The sequence below is a fragment of the Raphanus sativus genome, chromosome 1, assembly GCF_000801105.2.
Source record: "Raphanus sativus cultivar WK10039 chromosome 1, ASM80110v3, whole genome shotgun sequence".
Taxonomy (NCBI): Eukaryota; Viridiplantae; Streptophyta; class Magnoliopsida; order Brassicales; family Brassicaceae; genus Raphanus; species Raphanus sativus.
The window spans coordinates 4,067,621-4,083,028 of NC_079511.1; the positions used below are offsets into that span (position 1 = coordinate 4,067,621).

The window sequence follows — 15,408 nt, forward strand, 5'->3', positions numbered from 1 at the left end:
ATAATCTCACTAGTCACTATGAAGTTGAAAGTTAGAAAGAGAAAACCGTACAGAGGACACGTAAGTGTCTTGGAGTTGGGAGTTTTTTTTACCGTTAAAGGCGGAAGAAGAGAGTAAAGGCTCTTGGGTGAAGCAGTGGCCCAACCATTTACCTATACGTTTCCGCTTTGGTTCTATTCCGGCGAGTGGTCCCTTCTTTCAAGAGAAAATCTAAAGACTCCCTTTTCACCACCGTACGCGTGTATAAATCGTATTTACTATTGAACCAAATTTTGGATTGAAGTTAGGTCAAGTTGCCTCTCACTCTCATCACGCTTTGAGTCAACTATGACAAAGAATCAACTGGTCTCAGTTGTGAAATGGTTAGTGGTGCTTGCTTATAAAATGAATAACTCAATTTTAATTTATTTTCGTAAACATTATTTATGTAATCGTTTTATTAACCGAATCTTGTTACTTGGTCACCGAGTCTCCGTCACCAAAGGAGAAATGTGCGGTTGTAGTTGCACGTCTCAGATTCGCGGCCGAAAAAACCATCTATTGCATTTTTGAAACACAAAAGTTGTTTTAATTAAATTACAAGATATATACAGCCAGTAATCCATGCAGCTTGAACATTACCAATTTATGACTAATTAGCCTCACAATTATAAATAATAAAAATGGTTATGAAATGCAATAATTTAAATTTTAGAACCAGTCATTAAATTAGGGTTTTGGCAGTTCAACGGTATTCTGGCAAGTTATTCTTCTTGTAGACCAGAAGTTCACATCATCCGTACCCCATTCAAAGCAGCCATTAATGTAGGCACCTACTAGTTTTTTTCTTTCTTCCATTGCTATGCTAGAAAAAATGAGATGAGGGTAAAGCTGATAGAGGACTAAATTTCATCAGAAAATAAAATAAAATAAAATGAAATATTTTTGAGTATTAGTGAAATTTCAAAACTCATTAGATAACAAATAGGCCAAATAGGGAGGATGATGGAATGGGGCCTTGTTCCTGAACCCACCGACCCAACTAAAACTATTGTAATTGAATTGACTCCCAACCCTGAAGCTCCTAGAATCATTGGTAAGTGACAAAAGCATTCAGTTTCTGTGTGTTTGGAATATAGCGAATGAGTTATCATGATCCTATATCATTATTATATGATTTTATAAAGTTGGTATTAATTTACTAGAAATATCTAAAGTTCAGTGTGCATGGTGGCACCTCTGCCTACGATACATCCATGTTGTTCTTACGTGGTCATATAAAATTCGTATATTTTTTTTTTTTGTAAACAAAAGGGTTAAATCCGGATCAATGATGACACAAGTCTAACCCCCGGGTGGAGGTACAGTCCACGGATAGACCCTCTCCTGGACATTCAAATGAGTCGAAAGCAATAATTCATATCCGTGTGGCCGGTGGGGTTTGAACCTGGATTCGCCGTATTGGGTTTTTTAACTCAATAACTATAAAATTCGTATATTTTTGCTCGTTTGATTTTAAATACACTCAACTTTTCAGCTTAAGTGATAAATTTTAAAATAAAGTAGAAAAAATTAAGAAAACAACAAATAACTAATTTACATTTGATGTCAAAAAAAAAACTAATTTACATTTATTACATCGTGACCATAGTAGTGCTGGAAGGTCGAGAAGTTGTTTAACTCTTTCGAATATGGAGGAGTACATTATGTTACACCTTTTGAATTATTAACACACAAGGTATTTTTGCTTTTTTTGGGTCTGAATAGGTTTATTATGTACTGATCAGAGGAGAGATTCGTTCTGGAAGTTTATGAAGTCTCTTATATATTGGTGAATTAGCCCAATATGATAACGAGAAACATAGTGAACATACAAATTCTGTTTCTAGACACTGAAACTTATTTGTAAAAATTTGAAGTTTTTAATTTATTTGGAGCATTGGATTTTAACCATGTGGCTGATACGAGAAGCCATTGACAGAGAGACCTCCATCGACACAAATGGTCTGACCAGTTATGTAAGAAGCTGCAGGCATACATAGAAAAGCCACAAGTGAGGCAACCTCTTCAGGCTCCCCAAAACGCCCCAACGGCTTTCTAGATATCACAGCCTTCTTAAACTCTTCATCATACACCTGATAATCATCACCGAAGTCAAAAGATCAGCAAAAGCAATAAAGAAAGATGAATTTTGGAGGAACTGTAGTCTGTAGCATAGTGTCTCTTACAGCTTTAGCCAGATCAGTTGCGATGACAGCAGGAGCCACAGCATTAGCCCTAATGCCATCACTAGCCCATTCGCATGCCAAATTCCTTGCTAGCTGATTCATAGCCCCTATGTTGACACTCACACACATTTCAAAAGTTTAATTTTTTTTTCATTAATTTGAATAAAATTAAAGAAAGAGTTCTTAAATACAACTAACTAAGCCAACATAACCTTAAGCAAATACTGAACCCCCCAAAAAAAATTAAACCACATATAGCAGCATATTGTAAATTTTAATAACACATTTAAGTCTCTCAATATTCAAAAACTAACCTATTTGAACCTCTAGTAAGGTTTTAAGTATTCAATAAGTGGTATATGTACTTACCTTTTGTTGCAGAGTAGATGGAACCGACGCTAAGCGATACAACTCCAGCAACAGAGGACATGAACACGATGCTACCGTATCCTGAAGCCTTAAGCAAGGGGTGTGAAAGCTGGCTTAGATGGAAAGCAGATTCTAAGTTGGTCGAGATATGAAATGAAAAGTCTTCTGCTGTATGATCCACTGTTGGCTTTGACCGAATGGCTCCCGCATTGTTTACCTAAAACCAAGATTATATAAGCCTAAGATAATATCATTCTGGTTTAACAATTGGGTTAATGATAAGATTCAGACTTACAAGGATATCGAGCTTCCCGCCAAACATCGATGAAACCGTCTCCATAAGCTTCTCTCTGTCTGTTCTAGAAGTGACGTCACAGACTGAACCTGTGACTTGAAACCCTTTCTTTTGCCATTGGCTTATACACTCGTTAAGCTGAGATTCGTCTCTGGCGCAAGTATGTATTATGGCTCCAAATCCTGCAAGTTCCTCTACCACAGCATGTCTATTTTGATTCAAGAACAAGAAATAAACTGATTAAAATTAAAGTCTATGTAGTGATTTCAATCAGCAATAAAAGAAATAGAGCTGAAATGGTATTGTTATATACGAACCCAATGCCTTTGGTTCCACCGGTTACAAGTGCAGTCTTGACTTGAAGGCTCCATCTTTGGAGTTGCTCTGCTCCAGCCATTGCTCTGCTACGGCTAAAGATCTCAGATTGTAATGAATGTTATGAAGAGAATACGTGGAGTCAAGTAAAAGTTGATCGATCATCAATCATTGTAGATAAGAGCGTAAAGATGATGGGCCAACATCACAACATCACAAATGATGGGCCAAAATCACAACCATACCAAAAAAGTCTTTACAACCACAAAAGTCAAAAGGGGATGACAAACAAAAATGCTATTGGTCAAGGTTAATGTTATATGAAAAATAATTTAAAAACTTTATATGATATTTTTAAAGGCAATTTAATTCTTTTTCTTTGGCCAACTTGTAAATATATAAATTGAGAAAGTTGAGTACTACAAAGACAAACTCCAAACAACAGAGCAGGCATCAAAAAGACAATTTAATTCCTTCAGTTCTTTTATTCAGGGTTGTTTTTCATTAGTTTGGGTTTTTGTAAACAATAGTTTCTACAATCTTTGATAAATTTGGATCGGATCCAAATACTTAATATGGATAGTCCGCTGTTTTGATCCAACGGACTTGGGTTCATATTTGATTTTTTTTTGTTTGCAAGACAAAAAATCTGAAGAAAAAAATTAGACGGTAGCAACAGGCCTGGGTAGCGATGACGACACGTGTACACAATAATAATACCAAGTTTGGTTAAGAAAGAACCGGATTGTATATAAAACCCGATAGCACAAAGAAATACAGTAGATGATAAATATTGAAAGAAATTTGCAAAATAATTAAAACCATAAGTAAACTGGGCCGTTACATTTATATGAATATGTTCTGCTGAAGTCCCTCTGTGCTAGAGATCCACACATGTTGCTGCACAAAAAACGATACCATTGAAGATGATGAAGAACTGTTGAATGAAGATGATGATGATGATGACGAGTTGGATGACTTAGAAAGTGGTGAAGATATGAACACACAACATCTGTTTTTGGCTCATTGACAAGGTAATGATTCTCCTGTTTTACGCAGGTTATTTTTTTGGGAGTGAGTTAGTCCTGCGCTTATCTCTAATCACATGGTTAGACTTGTTTGGTGTTGTATATAAACTAGGTGGCTCGCAGAAAGAGCAGGTGGAAGTGCATACTGAAAGAGAGGATCATGCATATAAACGATAAGAACATTCTCTTCAACAAATTAAGTAAAATATGTGCCCCCCACATTTTTTTTAATCATGGGAAAGTCTACTTTGTAAAAAAGAAACAGATTTTTGTGGACGTATCATAAATTTATTCTTTGGAAAATTAACGTTTTTCCAAAGCTGGATATTGTTTATAATATATCCAAGTTTTCTCTTATTACAGCATATAAAACATCCTAAATACTAAAAGAGGATCATTGTGAAGGATTTACAAGCGCGAACTTGGTTTGAAACATATTAACAAGAGCCATTTGGCTGCTATTGTCGGCCTCAGCTGAATGTTGCCAGCTTTCATTGTGGTCTATTGACGGTTGAGAACCGTTCTTGTCAGCAACACCAACAGGAAACATGAAATCTTCTTCCCCTTGTCTAGGGAGAGGAGAAGACTGCTGGTTTGGAGACACATAGAGAGGTGAAAGCAGAGGGATAGCTGAGGTTGCAGCCGCATCACACGACTGCTGCAAAACGGGATTCACTGGAACACGGTCAAGATTCAGAGCCATAGGTGCTTGCCTCTGGAGCCTAGTCGGTGGTGATCTCGGGGACTCGCTATTGCTAAACATGTTCACACTGTTCTCCATCACGTTTCAGAATCAAGATTGATCCAATGAATATATATAAGCACAAAGAGATAAAGAGAGAAGAAGAAGATAGGAAGGAAAGTGATGTGATGAGAAGAAGAATAATTAAAAAGGGAGAGAGGTTTTCATTTTTGTGGATGGGTAGCGCGAAAGGAGGGCTTGGTTATGGGTGGAACATGTGAAGAAAAATAGAAAAATGCTGTTATTTTGAAACGGTCATTACCTAAAAACTTGCCTCCTTTTTCCTTTTCTTTCGGTTTTACTTTCTCCGCTCTTTTTGGTTTCTGTTACGTCTGAGTTTGGTCAACTTTTAGTTTATGGGGACAATGGCCCAAAAATGTTAGTCTCTGATGTTGGTTTGCGTCAGTACAACCGGCTCATCTCTTAGTTTATTGATAACGTTTCGGGTCCAGTATGTACAACTATTAGTTAGGAAAAACCAATAAAAAATATATATATATGTATTTTTTATACAAAAATTAATAAATATTTTTTAAATATAATATATAAGTATATATATTTTGTTTTCAATATAATTTTGTAAAAGTTTTTTTTTAATATTATATTATATTATAAAAGAATATTAAATAAAAACTTTAAATAAATATTAGTTTTAAGGTCCAAGTTTTATTTACTTAAGAGACATATAATGTTACTAAAGACATACTAGTTTGAACTTTGAAGGGTCCAAACTTATAATATTTTAATATTACTTTTGGGAAGTTGATTTTCTTTTGTGAAAGACATGATGTTATGAAAGTCAAATTTTGATACATCCTTCAACAAGAAAAAGCTGTCATTTTATACAACAATCCAACCAGAGTAGAGAGATTGGTCTTTTATCAAAAGGTATAAATGAGAAGATTCTTAGAAACACACTGAAGCATAGTTACTTACATTTGGTGTAGACAACATTTCATCGTAAGCGTCAGGCATTGGCCCATCAACTTGAGGAATCTTTGAAGATGAGCAGATGACATCTCGTGGAAACTTTCTATCACCAACAAAGGTCATGCAGAATGCATTGCCCTCAAGGTTTGCCTGCAAATTCGTGCTTTAAATCAGATGAATCACTGAGATTTCAAACATCCATAAACTTCTTAAGTGAAGGGAGCTGAGGACAATCTGGTTTATCATGCAAATCAATGAGATTCCAAACCAAAATGTGTGTTGTTTTTACAGACGAACCTGAGGCATTGCATCGCTTGCACCATCATGTTGTGGTATATATCCACCATTTTGATATTGTTCAGAAGAATCATCACTCACGCTTCCGTTTCCCAGAGGATGGCACAAATAAGTCCTGACAGTATATATATATATCCACAATAAGGTAAGTACTTGAAAAAGAGCACTCGTCAGATCAATCACGTAAGTGTTGTAAAAGAGAATTTGAACCAAAAAAAAAAAAAAAATGTCAAAAATTCACGATTCTTGATTTAGATGTTAAGTAGAAGTACCTGCGTAAACTGTTGATTAGAGTTTCCTCTCTCAATCTCATAAGCTGGTATTAGGGCAGACATTTATTTATGTCCCAAGCAAACAAACTGAGAAGTGTTTCTTTTTCACTGAGAAATTAAGTTTGTGGCAAAACTAGTACTTACCAACATTGACATCAAGCCTTGGCGGTTGCTGCAATAAAAAAAAAGCATATTCATCAGCCTCTGAAGATACTTGGATAAGAAGTTACATTACAAAGCATCAACATCATTTACTCAAAAGTAGGGCTGACAATATAAGGACTGGGTCTTGCTTTAACATCAGCGTTGCTTCCATTCTCAGTTTCAGGAGTATTGTAATCACTCGAGCCAGTAGGAATGTTATACAAGGAGGAGCTATCAGGAAGCGGCGTTGGAAGGGGATTCTGCTCAAAAAAAAAAAACCAAAGCTCAAGACAACAACAAAAGATGTCAAATCACAGATATTCAACACTAGTGAGGAGTCTCGTACTCCTCTGTACCTTCTTCATAAGGAACATTGAGATCATGTGTAAGTGGACCTCCTCCTCCAGGTGTTGTTGACTTCTGAGCCAATGACCTGTCGATCAGTCCAGAGAAGACTCCAGCTTGCATCATCTTTGTCTCCCAAATCTACTTGTAAAAAAAAAAATCATCAGAATTTTCCAATTTTTCTGCAGCTATATAATATAAATAGAAAACTTACTCCTTGAAGCTCCATGAGAACACTCTCACCAGCAGAGGATTCAGGAATCAGAGATCGAGAGGTCAAAGACATAAAAACAAACAAAAAGCAGAGAAAGAATATAAATAGGTTTGGATCAGATTCACATCGCAAAGATGGACACGTGCCTTCATCTACGCCATCAACATTTTTTTCAAATTTTTTTTTTGTTTGGCGCAATTTTTCAACAGAACCGAACCTGTCTAACCCAAGCCCACTCAGACTAAACCAGAGTCCACACACGACCCGTTTGGTTTGGTTTGGTTTTTCTTCAATCCAAACGGCTCGGATTTGTTGGGGTTGAAAATCGAACCGAAGCGCAATAAACCAAATATTTATGTAATTTCTTTTGTCAACATATATTTATGTAACTAAATAAAATATTTATATTTTTATATATATATATATATATTCTGAAACTGGATTGAGCTTTGCAATTCTAATCAACATTAGCATGGAATAAAATGATTATAAACTATATTAATGAACCACTATGCTACACTTGTGATATACGCATGGAACAAAATGACTGTAAATTATTGATGAACCACTATACTATAGGACACTTGTTGTTACACATATGTATACATTACTTTCTCAGTGGCTACTCCTAGTCGTCACCATTGGCATTGTGTTTGTCTGATCCGTAATTGTGTATCATGTATATACGGTCTCCTCCAGAATTACGGTCTTAATTGTGTAATATAAATCTGTTCAGACTGTTTTGAAATATTGATATAGATTCCAACAAAACTAGCTTTAGCTAGTACTCCCTCCGTTTCAAATTATATATCGTTCTAGAGCAAAATTTTTGTTTCAAAATAAGTGTCGTTTTCGGTTTTCAATGCAAAATTTATTGAAAATATTCTCTATTCTATTTTTATATTGGTTGATGTGTATTGGTAATAGTATTTTTATTTTGGAAATATGTAAAATTAAATATTTTCTTAATATGTGTGCAAAGACTTAGAACGACAAATAATATGAAACGGAGGGATTATTTATTTAGTTGTTGATCATGTGACGTTTAGGTTTTAAATTAGTGGAGTACCTTTTTAGTGAAGTTAATTTTTATTGCATTTGCCTAAGACGAGTCCTATTGTTTCGACGTCTGGAAGAAAAAGTAGCCCCAACAACGCTATAGGTATCCCTCGATCAAAACGAACAATCGCCACAAATGTTCTGATTCCTACTTAACAACTTGGTTCTCTCAGTTTCAAAGTCAGAAGAAGCTGCTACCTCCTCCTCCGTCAGATTTTCACTCTTACAAATCCAACGTCTCTCTAAACGCCATGTCCCAAACTCGTTTGTTCTTATTAAAGTTTGGTAATGTTTCTGACACTGTTCACTTTTTCTCCCTTGTACTTTTGTGTTTGTTTTTTTTCACCTGAGAAGTCTGAGTTTCTTTCTTTCTTTAATTTTTGTTCGCCTTTTTCACCCCAAGAATTTCTCCGTACGATTATTTTGAGTTTTTTTTTTTTTTGAAAAAATAATAATTGAAAAGGTTTTTTGAACCAATCCATAACGTGATCATTTTATTTTTTGATTAAATCCAAAGTTCTTATGATCATGATGACATTATCGTCAGAGTCAAAAAGAGACAAAGATTGAGTGGTTCCTATTTTTCCATTGGATTCTTCAGTATCTCGAATTATTTTTTACCGCTCTAAATAGGGAATATTAGTTTTATAACTTTTATTCATGACAGTAACGCGGAATAGTGTCCAAGTACGTACATTCTCATAAACATTTTAGTAATTATTATATCTTTTAATATTTGAATAATGTGGCTTCATACATAAAGATAAACTCTGTATATCTTTTTTTTTTTGAAAAGGGAAAAGGGTTAAACCCGGGTCAATGATGACACAAGCCTAACCCCCGGGGTGGAGGTACAGCCCACGGATAGACCCTCTCCTGGGCATTCAAATGAGTCGAAAGCATTAACTCATATCCGTGTGGCCGGTGGGGTTTGAACCCGGGTTCGCCTTATTGGGTTTCTTAATTCCCTCAAGCGCCACTAGGCCACCACCACCGGTTAACTCTGTATATCTTCATATATAGTAAATTTAGGTTTTGGCAGGAGGGAATCTTCCTTCTATCAAAATGACAAATAAGTGTGAAACGAATACTGCCACAAAATGAAGAATGAATATATAAAAGAGTTAAGTTAAAAACTAAAATGTTTTTTTTTTTAAACTGAATACAAAGTTCTCAAAATGAAAAGATTTGTATATATAGCTCTTTTATGAGTTTATACTCTTCCTTTTTCTTAAATTAGACTTTTCTTTTATTAATGGGTTTTGCTGTACTAATTCAGCGAGTCGATGTAATAAGAAATCGAATAAAGGTTACCAATCCAAAATATTTATCGTGCTGGCTATAGTCAAAGATCTATAATCCAATAAGATCAAGCAACTTTATTGACCACGTTATTACCACATCAGGATAATTGTATATTCATGACATTAGACCCATTATCGTTTTCAAAAAAGGTATTGTTTGAAGTCTAATCACGGCTATAGAAGAGCATAAACGTTGCAAAATGCCATATGGAGCCAGATAAATTTGAGTAGCGAAGAACTATGTGAAGTATACTCAGATCTGTTGACCACAAACAACCTCAGATCTTTGACCAAATAAATTTTCATTGGTTGGTATTTAATTATTTTCCAGACATTGAAAGTGACTATTCGATTTAATCCCAACAAAATAATTGTACGTCTCGACACATCGACCCTCCAGATTGTGGCATAATATTTTCACTTTCCTACAAAATGTTCGATGTGTTCAATTTTATTCATTACAGACGGACATACACACGTCACACTTTGAAGTTCAAATTATTTATACATCTGTATACACGAGTTATCAAATTAATAATAATACTAGATCATGACCCGCTCGACCGAGCGGGAATCAAACTTTTTTATCTTTATTTGTACTAAATATTATACATGTTTGCAAATGTATTAATATAAAATTTTGATAAATAACAATGTGTACTAATGTGTTTAAATAAGCAATGTGTTTAATTACTAAATTTGATTTTTAAAATTTATGATAATTTAAAGTAGATTTTTTATATATTATTTTGAATATATAGTGCTATATTTTGTATTTTCAATATTTATCATACAAAACTTACATTGGGGTATTATTTATATGAAAATATATGTAACATAATATATTTATATATTATATAAAAATATCTACGATTTTCGCAAAGGCCATGCGCACTCGCACGGGTTTTATTTTTAAAATGTATTCTGTATTGTTTAGTTTTATGTAGTATCGAGTTTGTATAATTCAATTTTCTGTTTAAAGAACAATACCAAAACTGTCTTTCGTATGTAAAAATAATATTTTGCAAGCGCGAGTTATGTCTTTTTATTGTAACACAAAATTTGATATAAAACTTATGTTTTTGTACATTACGAAGTTTAATTTTTTAAAATAACTATTACATAATTTGAAATTGAATTTTATCACTGAGGTCTAATATATTTTGTCTGTAATGGTTCAAAGCATTTTCGATATATATTATATTTCAGTTTGGTTTGTTTTTAGTATTATTGTATAAGTATAATACTATACAATATTACTATATTCTATACAATATATAAAGCTATGTGTTATTTGTTTTAGAAAGTAGATTAGGCCCAAGGTAGTTAAAAAATAGTCAAATCTTTATGTATATGTCTATGATTTATCTACCTAATGTTATTCGTACTAATAAAATCAATATGGCCAATGAAGTATACTGATCAATTTAAAATGAATTGTATAGGGTAATTCTAGTAAGATTAATATTTAGTATTCTTAGTATCTATCTTATTTAAATCGACATGTAATAAATTTGAAACTATATATGGAATATGGAAAAGGAATTGTATTTAAGGAAATACATCAATGCAAAGTTAGACTATGGTACGTATTATGTATAAGGAATGAGACATTTAATTTAAATATATGAGGTCCACCTTTAAAATCTACATAGAAGAAGTTGTAATGTTTCTGATTTAATAAGATAGATATTAATTATCAAAAGAATCTCTTTCTCACAATGTACTAGTATAGAAACTTGTAGCAACAACCTAGAGTAGAGAATCAAACTGATATAATACCAAAACAAATATGGAATATAGAATATTAGAATGCATGAGATCTAAGCTAGGAATCATGTTTATGCCAACAGACAAGCATAGCCACACACCTTCTCATGATATAAAACCTTCCCTTTTGTTCTTTGGCCAAGCTACTGTATTTTTGGGTAATGGAAGATGACGATGATCCTTTCTCTTTCTTGGATGAGCTTCTGGAGATGGAGGATGAAGAAGATGGCACTGAGCATTTGGTGGATGAGCTCCGTATGAATACAGGAGCCTTTGTGGATGAAGCACTTGTTGAGAAGCTTCTAGAGAACTTGGATTTAGAGGAACTAGAAGATGAGCACGATGCAGCTGATGCATCCTTTTTCGACACCTTCCACTTATCGTCCATGTCTGTGTCTGATCAAGAAGGAAGAAAGGATGTAGAGGGAGAGAGATAGAGCTTCTGACTCAGTTGGAGGCCGGTCTCTATTTTTATATATATAAAACTTGATTGTGAGTTCGTTGTGATTGTGAGTTCGTTGTGATTGAGCTTAAAGGAAAGTAGTGATCTAGAGAGAGTGACAGAGTGAGAGAGTAGAGAGATGTTTATATATGGTGAGTGCTATACAAAATAAAACTAAATGGAAAAAATGGACATGATGAAGGCAAGAAAATGAACTGGAATATTGAATATAATTCGCTTGGCCTGATAAGCCCACTTTCTTATTTTAATGCTATCGTTTGTTGAACAAAAAAAAAAAGCTTGGCTTCGGTAATGTGGAACAATTTTTTATTTAGCACTGATCCCTTCACACATATTTAGCCTAATTAAACTTGCATGTACGAGACCATTATAATACAGTAAAATATAAGCATATATTAATACCTGACTATAAAGGTTCAAATGATTTTAGTTGTATAAAAAAAGTTATTTCTATGATGACGAAGTATTTCCATACTATTTCTTTTTTTAACCTTAGTCATAGGGTTTTTCTCATGACGGAAACAGTGTCTTTTCATTTTTTACATTTCATCAATCTTTTTACATTCGGCATATAACTAAAATGTAAAAAAATAATCGTGATGGCTAGAGCCAGCCCTGAAATTATAGAATTTTGAAACAAAATAGAAAATGGGAGTCTATATTTTATTTATAAAATTTCACAAAACTTGTTTTAAAAATAGAATATTTTTGTATAATGAATAAATATGATATAAAGTAGTTGAAAAAACATATTTGTCAAAAGAATAAATGAAAACCCATTAATCAAAGATAAATTTTATTTTGTTATTTTTATGATTTAAAATGATTAGGTTTTGCATTTGTTATTATTAACTGAGACAGATTACAAATTGATTGTAAAAATATATGAATTTTTATTTTATTTGGAGATCTGTAAAATTGGGGGGCCTGAGACCGAAGTTTTAGCTTCACGTCATCATACATTATATCTTAAATTTTAATAAGTTGTTTTTTTTTAAAATAAAAGTCACGTCGGATAGTTTTAAAGTGCTTTTTTATGAGAATTAGCTTAGTAAGTGCTAACAAGAAATTTTATTTTTCTCCTTAGCTTTTTTTTTTTTTGCTTTTCAGTCTTTTATTTTATGAATATTTGTTTACCCATAGTACATATTTTTAATAGGTTAAAAGTATTTTCCGTAAATAAGGCCTGCGTATAACGTCCAGTACGGACATAAAGCATGCTGGTTATACAATTAAGGACGTTGTTAACACAACTGGCTGGCATTCTTCTCTTTGATATTTTATATTTATTTTAAGTTGTTGGTTAAGTTTTTCTTCTTAATATATGGACAGCTTTTTACTTTTACTTGTTTAATTTTAGATTAGTTCCTTGATTGCTCAACACCACTAGGTTTGCTACGTTGGTCCTAAGAAGCAAGGGCTCGTGATCATCATTTTTGCTTTGTAGGTTCCACATTTTCAAAGTGTCTTTTGGAGCTCCATATATAAATATGGACCAGTGTCGCTGGAAAAAGAAAACAAGACTTTGTTAGTACGTAGCCTGTTATATAATTAACCGTCACGTGTGAGAGAGAGAGACCACAATAAATTCTATCCATCCATACATACATATATGTTTGTTATAGTTCTATAACTGAAAGTCTATTTACGCAAATGAAACTGCCAGAAAGGGACGGGAACCATAGAAAATTGTAAAAACTGATTACATTCTAAATCTAGTTGGTTTTAGTTTTAGAGTAAAGCTTCGGCAAACTAATTTATATAGCATTTTGACCGGTGATAAGAAATACGGTATATTTGACGGTTCACCACATGAGGTAAATATAAGTATTGTTTTACGGAGGATCCAACATAGGATATTTTGTCGACCGATTCAAGTAGTACTGCTTGAACATAGTGCCTTAAACAGAACTATTTATAAACCGGTGCCACTAAATAGATCTCAAAGATATTAAACGACTTCAAAATACTTTTAAGAGAAAATTCTAGAACGATATACATATTATTATATCATAGTTATTATTCTCTTTGGTATGTATAGTGGTTGATGTTTTTTTTTTTTGAGAAAGGGCTTATGTATAGTGGTTGATGTTAAAAAAGAGAAGACATCATTTTCAAATTTGTCTACAAACGTCTAAATTATAGGCGGGGTCTTGTCCCTCGAATTATATGAATCAGTGGTCTACAACTATAAGAGTTCTTCAAAACGAAAACATTAACATTTTGGGAGTATTGTGTGGGAGTGTTAGGAGAGAAAGGGGCAAAGAGGGACGGGAAGAAAAGTAAATCTTACGATAAAAAGTTTTGAAATCGGGACCAAGAGTAGACAGCTATGGTCTAATAATATTCCACATGTTTTTTTCACTTGTGTTTTCGAAACAGCCTGGGTTTCCCGATAACAACTTATTCAAACTAACCACAGTATATTACTAACACTATGCGTACGTACCTTCTACCACTTTTATCTACGTTTTGTAACACATGGAGTTTAATAAAAACAGACAGCAAACTGGGCTATTGCTTATGTTTACAATAAACCCTGGATACTTTGGCTAGTCAAATCAAAATTAAATTACTCTACTTGTTTTGAAGTAACATTAAACTCTGAGTTTGCATTATGATGATTTCAGAAGATATGCCAGAATAAATTTAAGTATACTTCAAATTTTTACAGCTATTGAAACCATTTCTTGAACGTGATAACTCATAAACTTACTGGAGTGGAAGACTAATTGCTATCCCGTGTATGCCATTAGCCAGAATAGTTAAAGACTTTAAATCTTTCTCTCTATCATTGTGTAACTGATGCCACATAACAACAAACATTCCGTTCATCCATATGAGGAAGGCCTACGTAAAATGTCCAATACTACAGCCAGACTACAACAAATAGTAACATAAAGATCGTTTATATACAAAAAGAAGAAGATATATAGAGCCCACCCCGACATACAACGACACTAAAATCACACAAATTTAACACAAATCAAGATCATTACGCAAACATGTTCAGCTAATCCTTATCAATATACATCACACAAGCCTAGGCTTCACATGAAGCTCACAAATATATACATTAATTAGCCGTATTCAAACCCAACCCCCCGTTTAAAACAAAACCTCAACCCATCTAGGAACGGGACTACTTATATAGATAATGAACCAAAGCTGGTGGTTAGCAGTCTAAGCGCAGCTTTCTTGCCGTCTGGAGGGTGCCACCGCCGTGAAGAACAGCTCAAGATCCGGAGGCTGGAAGTAACCGTTCTTAGGTGGTCCTGTCTTCTTCCCAAAGTGTATCGATCTTTTCCTTCTCAGCGGAGGTGGACACGGCGGATAAGCTGGTATTCTGCATTCTTCACGTGTAGGCGTCGTGCATCCCACACCGTAGACATCATCATCAACCACCACCTTCTCGCCGTCGTAGCAACTAAACCCTTTGTCCATTTCTTCTTCTATTCTCTCGCACTCTTCTGCTAACTACTCTTAATTAAAAGTCTTAATTGCTTCTTTAGTACTCTGGTTTTGGTGCGACGTAGCTTGTTCTGGAAGTTGCTAGGAGTCGTATTACAAACTGACACGTGGAGGAACATAATGCTACGTGGCAGAACATAGGTGAATTCAGGTGGAAATGTTGACACACAATTGACTCGACTG

General features: G+C 34.0%; 4 protein-coding genes across 6 annotated transcripts; all 4 read right to left on the reverse strand.

The window, feature by feature from the left end:
- Positions 1–1,774: 1,774 nt before the first annotated feature.
- Positions 1,775–3,360, reverse strand: LOC108839684 (tropinone reductase homolog At1g07440). The gene is made up of 5 exons (XM_018612456.2): positions 3,189–3,360; positions 2,872–3,079; positions 2,577–2,793; positions 2,208–2,314; positions 1,775–2,114 (listed from the first exon to the last, which is right to left on the reverse strand). Exons 1-5 carry the CDS (start codon positions 3,266–3,268, stop codon positions 1,926–1,928), a joined length of 801 nt encoding a protein of 266 aa, XP_018467958.1. The 5' UTR covers positions 3,269–3,360; the 3' UTR covers positions 1,775–1,925.
- Positions 3,361–3,954: 594 nt separating this feature from the next.
- On the reverse strand, positions 3,955–9,224 carry LOC108856770 (uncharacterized). 3 transcript variants are annotated; one of them, XM_057005905.1, is made up of 8 exons: positions 7,159–9,224; positions 6,956–7,085; positions 6,711–6,859; positions 6,600–6,627; positions 6,456–6,499; positions 6,184–6,298; positions 5,893–6,036; positions 3,955–4,086 (listed from the first exon to the last, which is right to left on the reverse strand). In XM_057005905.1, exons 2-8 carry the CDS (start codon positions 6,980–6,982, stop codon positions 4,033–4,035), a joined length of 561 nt encoding a protein of 186 aa, XP_056861885.1. In that variant the 5' UTR covers positions 6,983–7,085; positions 7,159–9,224; the 3' UTR covers positions 3,955–4,032. The 3 variants fall into 3 exon arrangements, with proteins under 3 accessions (XP_056861885.1, XP_056861888.1, XP_056861887.1); XM_057005907.1 differs by lacking the exon at positions 3,955–4,086 and adding an exon at positions 4,839–4,984 and having other exon boundaries at positions 7,159–9,223; XM_057005908.1 differs by lacking the exons at positions 3,955–4,086; positions 6,600–6,627; positions 6,711–6,859; positions 6,956–7,085; positions 7,159–9,224 and adding an exon at positions 4,342–4,984 and having other exon boundaries at positions 6,456–6,595.
- Positions 9,225–11,180: 1,956 nt separating this feature from the next.
- On the reverse strand, positions 11,181–12,002 carry LOC108855604 (small polypeptide DEVIL 9). Its single transcript, XM_018629464.2, has one exon. The coding sequence runs from the start codon at positions 11,677–11,679 to the stop codon at positions 11,350–11,352; it is 330 nt and encodes a 109-aa protein (XP_018484966.1). The 5' UTR covers positions 11,680–12,002; the 3' UTR covers positions 11,181–11,349.
- A 2,614-nt stretch (positions 12,003–14,616) lies between these two features.
- Positions 14,617–15,371, reverse strand: LOC130509736 (cyclin-dependent protein kinase inhibitor SMR5). Its single transcript, XM_057005919.1, has one exon. It carries the CDS (start codon positions 15,196–15,198, stop codon positions 14,938–14,940), a length of 261 nt encoding a protein of 86 aa, XP_056861899.1. The 5' UTR covers positions 15,199–15,371; the 3' UTR covers positions 14,617–14,937.
- Positions 15,372–15,408: the final 37 nt, after the last annotated feature.

Excerpts from the sequence above, each read along its gene's own strand:
- LOC108839684 (XM_018612456.2), bottom strand. The coding sequence starts at position 3,268 with ATGGCTGGAGCAGAGCAACTCCAAAGATGGAGCCTTCAAGTCAAGACT. Across the intron at positions 3,080-3,188 it reads GGTGGAACCAAAGGCATTGG|ACATGCTGTGGTAGAGGAAC; the intron begins GTTCGTATATAA and ends GAATCAAAATAG. Across the intron at positions 2,115-2,207 it reads CAACTGATCTGGCTAAAGCT|GTGTATGATGAAGAGTTTAA; the intron begins GTAAGAGACACT and ends GATGATTATCAG.
- LOC108856770 (XM_057005905.1), bottom strand. The coding sequence starts at position 6,982 with ATGATCTCAATGTTCCTTATGAAGAAG. Across the intron at positions 6,628-6,710 it reads ATTGTCAGCCCTACTTTTGA|CAACCGCCAAGGCTTGATGT; the intron begins GTAAATGATGTT and ends TTTTTATTGCAG. Across the intron at positions 6,500-6,599 it reads AAGGCTTGATGTCAATGTTG|CTTATGAGATTGAGAGAGGA; the intron begins GTAAGTACTAGT and ends CCCTAATACCAG.
- LOC108855604 (XM_018629464.2), bottom strand. The coding sequence starts at position 11,679 with ATGGACGATAAGTGGAAGGTGTCGAAAAAGGATGCATCAGCTGCATCG.
- LOC130509736 (XM_057005919.1), bottom strand. The coding sequence starts at position 15,198 with ATGGACAAAGGGTTTAGTTGCTACGACGGCGAGAAGGTGGTGGTTGAT.